At 57.8% G+C, this 9,165-nt stretch overlaps 1 protein-coding gene across 1 annotated transcript in view; it reads right to left on the bottom strand.

Moving 5' to 3' along the window:
• The window catches only part of LOC306949369 (unconventional myosin-X-like), a gene marked incomplete at both ends in the record, with an annotated part of 57,097 nt that extends 53,794 nt beyond the window's left edge, over positions 1-3,303 (bottom strand). Inside the window, one exon of the mRNA XM_079539233.1 lies at positions 2,752-3,303. Within this exon, the coding sequence (XP_079395359.1) occupies positions 2,752-3,303 (552 nt within the window). The remainder of the gene's footprint in view (positions 1-2,751) is intronic.
• Between the last annotated feature and the right edge of the window lie 5,862 nt (positions 3,304-9,165).

Below are 9,165 nucleotides of genomic sequence, written 5' to 3'. Positions count from 1 at the left end.
AAGGAAGTTTCCTGTTTACTTATGCTTTGAGGTGTGAAAAAGAAGGCTTACAGAGCAAATGTAAAAACCTTGGTCATTTCTGCTATTCAGAAAGATCCCTTGTAATGCAAAAGAACTGGTGAAAATGCTAACTTCGTTAGGTACATTAGCCAGAACCAGGGCTGCCCTATCTGGCCCCGATGAGAGCAACGTGGGCCCAGCATGGGCACAGCCCTCGGCACTCAGCCTGCTGCTCACCTGGGTGGGCAGGGAAGGAACTCCTGCAGGCTGCTGCTTGGAATGGAACAGCTCTCACCCAGCAAAAAGAAAGCAGGACCCGAAGATGGATGCGGCTGCCAGACACTGCAGAAATGTAACAGGATTTATTTTAAAGCAGGGTTGTGTAACCACTTGGAGAAGCTGCAAAAAGTGGGGGATCCTCCAGAAAGAAGACTTTCCATAAAGTGTGATTCAGCCAAATCCCAATCACTGACTCAGTACGAAGGTAACAGGACTAACACACTGCCCAGGTCTAGCCCCAGAGCCCTAATTTCCACCTCCTCACAAAAGACCTCAGCCCTTTATCTGCAGGGAGCCTTTCGCCCACTTCTGTAGCTCTGGGATGTGTTGGGAACATGCATCTGGGATGGGGGGATTCTGCATGTAGGGCCATCCATACAGCACTGCTTTCCCTGATGGGCTCTCTGTATAGCTCAGAAGAAATACGGTGACCTCCTAGAAAAGTGGATCTCAAGAGCCTGGAATATTCACAGGTCACTGCCTTTGAGCAGCGATACTTCTCTTTGCTGAACCACTCAGAGCAACTGAACAGAGAGGGGTTGCTCTGTGTCACATTCTCATTGACCTTGAGTATTACATACGTAATGGTCAGCATTTCTCCTCTTCCCAGTCTCTCAAGATCCTCTTTTCTAAGAGATCACCACATTCTTGCTGAGCTATACAGAGGCCATTGGGAAAAAGCGGTGCAACCTGCAGTCCTCAGGGGAGGAGGGAGGATGCTGGGAATCCCCCCCACACAGCAGCCCCCTGCTGAAGATGACGCCCTATGCACCTCTCCTTTCCAACATGCCATTTTCTGAAGCCAACAGTACTTAACACACGGGCACTCAGCTCACTGTTATCTGGAAAGACAGCACATCGCTCGTGCTCAGTGTCACCAAAGGCAGCCAAACCATTTTCCTCATTGCATATGAGTCTATGGAAGGATCCTCCAGGATGCCTGTGCCCACTCCCCCCACAGGATCCCCACCTTGTGAGGCCCAGACAGATGTGGGGCCACGCTTCTGTCCCTCCAGCCAAGGCACAGGCAAGGATGGGATGGGAGCGGCGTCCCCTCTAGCCCCGGTCATGGCATTCCTGCTCCTCGGGGAATATCAGAGAGCGAGTCACATCCTCTGTGTCACCCACATCCTGCCAGACACCAGGGAAACCACCACTCGCCAACCACAGCCCTTGCCTCCGGGGCTGCTCCTCCCTGTCTGGCACAGGATGGGCTGCAGTGAGCAGGACACAGCCAGTGGGGCATGGGCATGGGCCCCTGCATGGACACAGCCAGGAGAAGCAGGCTGAGCCCCTCATCAAGCCAATTATCATAGATAAACTTCAAACAAAAAGAATTCCCTTGGTCTCCACCACCAAGGGAGGAAGGAGATAGGGAAGTTGGAAGATCCAGAGCATCCACATCTAACCCAGACCCTGACCGTGTGGCTCAGCGGCTATCTGACTGTACAGATGTGAGTACAGAGATGAGATCCTGTGAGTACAGGATGGGAGCCTGCTAAAGCAAGGCCAGCAGCACACTGGCTTTCAGCTGCTCATTGTGAAGCATGACATGCATCCCTTGGGATGGTCTTGGCTCCTGCTGCAGCGGCAAGAGGTGGAGCAACTCCCTTCTGCTCAGGCATTGCCCTCCCACCAAGAACCCCCAAAGAGAAGGAGGAAGAGCAGCCGGGGTGCAGTGCATGCCAAGCATTCCGGCTGCAGGCAACCACGTTCCCTGCTTCCACCACCCCTCCTGCAAAGCAAAGCGAGGCTCTGTCGTGGCTCTCCAGCCCCGAGCATCTGGGCCCCCTGCTGTCTTCCATTTCCATCGGGCACATTCAGGCACCTCAGTTGCTATTCCTGCTGCAAAAGGCCATGACCGAGGAGTGGGCATAAAGACTCTGGTGAAATGGCCCTTTGGGAAACCTGGCCTCCATCTGATTAGATGCAGGCAGCTCGGGCTGCCAGAGCAGCAGGTTAATCAGTTAATGGCTCCAATGAGCTGGACGCTGCTGAGCCGGCCCGGGGGCAGTCCCCGCCGTGCAGCCCGGGGCATCCGCTCCTTCCCTCCCAGACCTGGGAGAACAGCTGCTCCGATAAGGGCACTGCTTCCTGGGGGATGGGGCGGCCCCAGTCCATTAGCTGCTCCCCTGGGGCTGCCCCATTCTCTGTGCACCCAGAGGAAGGCGAGAGGATGCGGGGGGCAGATGCTGAGTTTAATGGCTTGCAAACCAACGGGGGCCGGATGGAGGGTGCCTGACGGCCCCGGACTCAAACACGAGGTTCGGTCGCAGAGCCCAGGATGGCTCCATCACCCCACAGAGCCATGGACAGGGGACCAGCATAGGCTGCGCGCTGCCGCGACCAAAATCAGCACCAGGCTGCACTGGAAACGTGGTGAGGAGAGAGGTAGGGAGGATTCGGGCAGGCCTGGGGCACACACGGCGCCGGACACGTGCATTAGGGCAGAAGGCGCGATGCCCCACGCACAGGAGCGCAGCTCGGCGCTGACGGGCACCGGCGCGGCCGCAGAGCAGCCGTAGGACGGTGACCGGGCAGCGGCACGGCGAGGCCGAGGATGGAGGCGGACGCTCCCTCCTCTCCCATCACCTCACGCCTTCCCGATCCCTCAGCGGGCTCTGGCCCCGTGCCACGTGCGGCAGCCGAGCCGTGACACGCACACGCAGGCAGCGGCAGGCTCCGGACCCTTCGGTTGCTCCAGGGGATTAAAGAAGCACGCGAGCGTATCTGGGCAGCCATGACTATCATGCGACAAATCCTCTCCCCGCTCCTGCAAGGAGCCCTCGGCACGAACGGCCGGAACCGCGCATCGCGTGAGCTCCGTCTCTCTCCGCGCAGCCGGCCCTTGGCACAACGGACCCGGGCGGCGCTCGGCGACCAGATCCGAGAGCCAGAGAAAAAGTGAAACTTGGGCTCCCTCGATACGGTCAGCGCAGCATCCTTCTCCCCGCCGATCCTGGCCCCGCCATTGCCCTGCCCCTGCCCGCCCGGAGCCCCCACCTGGCGGAGCGAGGCGTCCATCGGCGGCACGGAGCGGCTCTCAGCGCCGCATCGCCGAGCTGGGCTGGACGCGTCCCGCCGGCACCGCTCGCCGGCACCGCGCCGTGCTGCTGGCTCCGCCCCGCAAGCAGCTGGGAGCGGCCCGGCCAGCCCTCCGCCCCCCAACCCCCCTCCGGGCAGCGGGCACGGCGGCGGGGAGCGGAGCGCTGCGGGACTCGACGAAGGGCGTGGAGCCGGAGGGGACAGCGGGTGGGGACACCGCTGCGGGCAGACAGATGTGGTCTGGAACGGGGAGAGTGGTGCGGCTGATGGGAATAGCGCCGTGCAGCCTCTGCCATAGGACAGTCCCGCTCAGGGAGATGCCCACCTGCCCCGTGCCAGCCATTTCCACCACTCTGGTCCACCTTCGCTATCCAAACGTTCTGATTTCCCAACATGTCAGTGGCTGACAGCGCATCTTTCACTTCGATAGCAGATCACTGTAGAGCCTCCTTGGGCATGACCATAGAATCATAAAATTGAGTTCTGTACCCATGCTGGATTAGCTTAATCAGCACCTCTTTCCCTGTTTTAGGAAAACATGGCACAAGGCTGTGCCAGCTGCTCAGCTCCGGCCCTTATCTCCCATCTAATACTTCTATCCGCAAGGCCTATTACCCTGCTGGCTGAGGGGATTACATCAACGCAGTGCTGTCCTTGACAGTCCCCTCTGCAGCAGTGAGTTTGTCATAGGCTGTTCCTCCCCAACCTTCTCCCCACATCCACACAGCCCCCCTGCAGACCCCTGTCTCTGCTAGGTGCTGCTCACCAGGAGGGTTGGATGCACAGCGGTGAGTCAGTGAGTCAGCTTCCTGCTGGCTGGGCAGTTGGCGGGGACACAGCGACAGGAATTCCTCCTGGATACGAGGCATATCCTGCTTCCTTCTGCCACGGGCCTGGCACACGGCTGGCAGCATCACCCCAGTGGCTCCTCAGAGCCGTGTGAGCACCATCCTGCAATGGGCAGTTCCTCCTTCCCATGAACCATCCCTGTCCCCAGCAAGATGAGGATGGTGATGATCAAAGCCACATGAAAGAGCTGCCAGGGAGCTGTGTGGCAGGAATCAGCCCAGGCTCTCTTGGGACAGGATCATGTTCATGCCAGATGTGTCCCTGCTCCAGAGGAATGTGATTAAGGCTGCCTAGAGAGGCTCTCACAGGGCAACATAGAGCAGTGCAGCACCTGCTCCCCCGCAGAGCACAAGCGTGCTGTCAGGGGCACCTCCCCTGGCTGCACCCCAGGAGTGTGAGCCGTGCCTCTCCTGCTGCCATGGTGATGCTGGGCAGACCAAGTCCCTAAGCAGCTGTCTTCCTGCAGATAGGGCCCCTGGTCCTATTCCCCCATCCTGCTATTCCTTTGCATGCCCCAGCTGAGGTCCCTGTCCCTGCTCCCATCACACTGATGCGTGTTTTTAAGGGGCCAACGTGTGGTTTGCACAGCTGGGCTGGGAGAAATGCAGCCTGGTGGTGAGATCACTGAATGGAGGAGCTGAGCTGCACAGGACAGTAATTACAGTAGGAACACGCAGGGACGGGGCCAGCCAAGCACATCCACCTAATTTCCTCTCCCATTACGTCCGCCCTGCTTTTGTTTGACCCAGACCTCGCTATTAATGGCGCGTGTGCCATGAGCTCACAGATGGCTCCGTTACAAAGAGCCTCGCGGATCCTGCTAGACCACGCGTGTGAGCAGGGCTGTGCTCACACACACAGCATTGCTGTGCAGCTCATGCTTCAGAAAGGTTTCAGCCAGCTGCAGGCATCGCTCCGGCCAGGCTGCTCCAGCAGGCACCCGCAGCTCTGCCTTTGTCTCTGGCTGCAGGAAGGCACAAGAGGGGAGACGTCACCCTGCCAGCACCCATGGTCACGGCTGAAGTCTGTGGGATGGCAGCCAGCTCTGTAAGGCCAGGGCAGGTCTGAGCCTGCTGTTCCCACGAGGAGGGAGGAGGCTCCTCTCCTCGGAGCCTTTTCCTGGGCTAGTGAGTGCCTTATTTCAGTGCAGGAAGGGCAGAAAGGGGCAGAGTGGGGGGCTGGGGCTGCGGCAGGAATGTGTAGAGTCCAAGCGAAGTGTGATTCGCTTGTTGTGATTTTTTATTTTTCTAAAGTTTGAGAGACTGAAAAGCAGACAGCTGGGCTCAGCAAGGGCATACAGAGATATGGGGAAAGGGGCAACTTGTCAGTGGCACTGGCCCCCAGGTTTGCCATGGAGCTGATCTTGGCCATTGATGTTCTTCCCAGCAGCGCAGCCACGCGAGCAGTGCCAGCACTATATCCCAGCAGAGATATGCCAGCCCCTCCTGGCTGCAGAGAGCAAAAATAGCTAACTAAAAGATAGCTTGAGCATGCTTGGACACAGGTGGCAGAGACAGAAAACCAAATAGTTTCTATAAGCACACAATGGTTTAAAATAATACAGCTGATAATTTGGGAAACGGACTTCTTATTTTTAGGATTTCTCCAGACAAGCAAGGCTGACAGCTTGCTTTTGTATAGGCAGCCAAGGCAGGAGAAGTTACAAGTCAGAGTGTAGACATAACTGAGCAACTTGCAAGGAACAGGACATCTGCCCATCCCAGAGCATCCCAAAGGGCTGGGACACAGGCATCCAGCTGCTCCCCTTGCATGGTATATTGCTGTGGTTTTGGCCCTCAAGATGAGCTCTGATCCCAGCTGCCAGCCCTCCGCCCCCACGGAGGCTCTGTACTCTGCCCTTGAAAGTGAGATTGATGTCTTTGCAGGGCACATGCAGCAGGGCCAGCACAGCCCCAGATGTGTGTGGCTATGTGGGCTGGCTGGGCTCCTACCTGCAGCACCTGCAGGCCATGAAGGAGAGGTATGACACAAGGGTGGTGTTCCCGCTCTGTGATGTGCATGAGGAGCTGCTCCCCCCGACCTCCATTCCACACCTGGCCACACTCCTCTTTGCCTGCCCACCGCTGCAACTGGGCACTGCTGTGTGGGGAGGGATGCTCCACGAGCGGGTGTTCAACCCCCACAGTCTGCGTGATCTGAGTGGCTCTGCCAATGCAGGGCCTGTGGTGAAGGTCCTGCGGCTGCTTCCTGACATCTTCTACCAGGGCCTGGCCACAGCTGAGCTTGCCCAGCGGTGGGTCCATCTGCACCAGAGCAGGTACATCCTCTACCCACCTCCAGGCTCTGTGCAGCCAAACAGTAAGGTTCCCCGGCCCCCAGTCTTTCTCATCCCAATGCAGCTTTGGGGGGCGGGGAGCAGTGCTGGGGCACTGCTGGCCCAGCTGCAGGAGAGCTGGGAGGAGCTGCTGGTTTTGCTGCCCAGTGCCAAGTAAGCACCTGCCCTGCACGCCCTGCAATGTCACCCGGCGCATCTGTGCCCTGTGCCTGCAGCTGCAGTGCCAGGAGATGGAGCCTGGGGATGTGGGACGTTGGGGGCATGCACCTCCAGCTGCCCTGACGGAAGAGCTGCAGAAGCACCTGGAGCTGGAGGAGTATCACCACGGCATCCTGGAGGCTGACTGGCTGCTGGAGCTGGAGATCAGGCCCGTCCTTATCCACAGGATCGATGCAGTAAGAGGTGCAGTCTGGCTCTGTGTGAATGCTCCTGTCCAGACTGTCTGACCATGCTGCACGTGCAGGAGCCAAGCATTCCTTCTGCCTCCTTTTGCAGGTTCAGTAGCACTGCCAGAACCTGGAGAAGATGCTGTTGGGCAGGGAGTTGGCTGTCCCACAGAGGGAGCAGCCCCGGAGTAGGATGACCACAACCCTTGCTCAACCTTCTGCCACCTACCCCATGCCAGCAAGCAAACCCAGCCCCAGGAGCAGCCAGGGGACTACTAATCGCATGAAGCAGGGGGATATCCTGTGCCCCACAGCAGCACCAGCACCTACCCCCAGGTTGGAGCCAGCTCACAGGGACCTGGAAGAGTGCTGGGGCAGGGCTGCGGGCTGTCTGCCCAGATTGGCTCACATCTGGGAAGAAAGAGTGGAGGGAAAGTGTATACAATGATGTTTCCTCTGTACTTAGCTGCTTGACATGTTTCTGCAGGCTGGGTTAAGAGATGAGCTTGCGTGCTGTTGAACGTGCACGCACAGACATGCGTGTGTATGGCTGCATGCAGGTGCAAGTGCATGTTCCTGGGTTAAATATGGGGCTCGCAACTGCTAGCCCAGCATGCAGCATGGGGTCCCCAACCCAGCCAGCTCAGCCTCCTGCAGCCACTAACGATGGTGGCAAAACCCTCATCTGACGATGGGACAGTGCTCACTCCCACCAGGTTTGTTCCCTCAGCAGCAGCTGCTGTGAGCAAGCAGCAGTTTTGGGTCAGGGAATTTTAATCAATTTAACATACCCCCAGTTAACAAACTTTTAGTTACCAATTCAGGTGGTAAATGAGGAAAAGACTTCCCTGCTTCCTGCTCTCCAGCCCTGCTACTCCTTTGCTGAGTGCCCACCCATCCCGCCAGCTCTGCCCACCGTATCTCCCCCATTCATCCAGCAGGCAGGGAGCCAGACATGGTTCCTGTGAAGTTTATTGGTGTAGCTGTTTCCACTACAGTCAGAGAAGTCACAATGCACAGCGACAACAGCCTCCTACACTACACAGGGAGGACAGGATGCACACGGCCACAGACACACAGACACCCTGCGTGGGCACGGCGGTGGGGCTGGAGCCTGCTGCTGGAGGGGCTTTGCTCTCTGTGGGTGTTTGTGCAGCCTCCCGGGGAGGTGTGGGAGCCACCTTCTCCCACAGGAGCCGGGCTGATAAACGGGAACCAGGGCAGTGGCTTGTCCCAAATCTGATGGCTGATCAATGTTGGAACACACATCCCAGCTTCCTCCACAAGGCCACTCTGACTCCTACCATCAGGGCACTACATCAGAGCTGCCCATGTGCCAGAGCTGCTAGCTGAGGCTGCCTGTTCTGAATGGAGGCTGCTGGTCCAGGAGATCCTAGGACACATCCTTGCCAGGCCCAAGGAGGTCAGGGCTAAGTGCTGGGCACGCTGAATGCTGCTTCTTTCCAGCTGAAATGGACATGAAGGGTCACTCCAGCATGGGAGCTGAAATGGGCCAAGGGGTTCTGTGACTTCAATGTAGGGCTGCGAGGAGCCAGAACCAGTGATCACCGCACAGGGAAAGAGAGAGGACCACAGGACTATTTCATGCTCCGGCACCGTATCTCTTACAGATTTCCTAAATGTGGTTTGTGCTCAAGGACAGGGAGATGGAGATTGGGACCTCTTGTAACCTTTGTTGTTTGTTGGGCATGCACCCAAGGCTTCAAGATACCTGTTTATCTCTTCCCAAAAGGAAAACAGCACTGGGAGGAGTATTGGAAAAATTATGAGGAGACAAATAGCCTCCTGAATGCTGGGCAAGGGTGGAAACCAGTCCTGTGAGAGAGTGGCCTCCAGCTGAAAGCCTGGAGGACAGGACCTGCAGAGCACCCCTCATCTGCAAGATGCCAGGATACAGCAGTGCCTGTCCCAGTAGTGCAGTGGAAGCTGTGCCAAGCACGGAAGAGCACTGGTATCTCCTCACCCCTGTGCTGGAGCACACACTAAGAGCTCAGTTGGCATTACTTCCCCGGGAGCTCCAGACTCAGGCGCAGAGGACAGCAATTTGGTTGCAAGAACAGAGAGAGCAGGAGCAAGGCATCTGTTAGCTGAGCATAGAGGCTGGTGTCCTCACCCAGCCTGCGCGGAGTCCACTGTCTGTGCACAGACAGCCTGTTCCTGTGACTGCCCAAAGTGCATCATGGCATGACACCCAAACTTCATGGAAATGGAATGGGACACAGTGGTACCAGCTGGCATGGCTCCCCTTCACCACCCAGAGACTGAACACAGGCTGCCTCCAGCAGCGAC

Source organism: Tetrao urogallus, assembly GCF_951394365.1.
Source record: "Tetrao urogallus genome assembly, chromosome: 8".
Lineage (NCBI taxonomy): Eukaryota > Metazoa > Chordata > Aves > Galliformes > Phasianidae > Tetrao > Tetrao urogallus.
The sequence above is the reverse complement of the archived record's forward strand: the minus strand, read 5'-3'. Positions and strand labels throughout refer to the sequence as shown.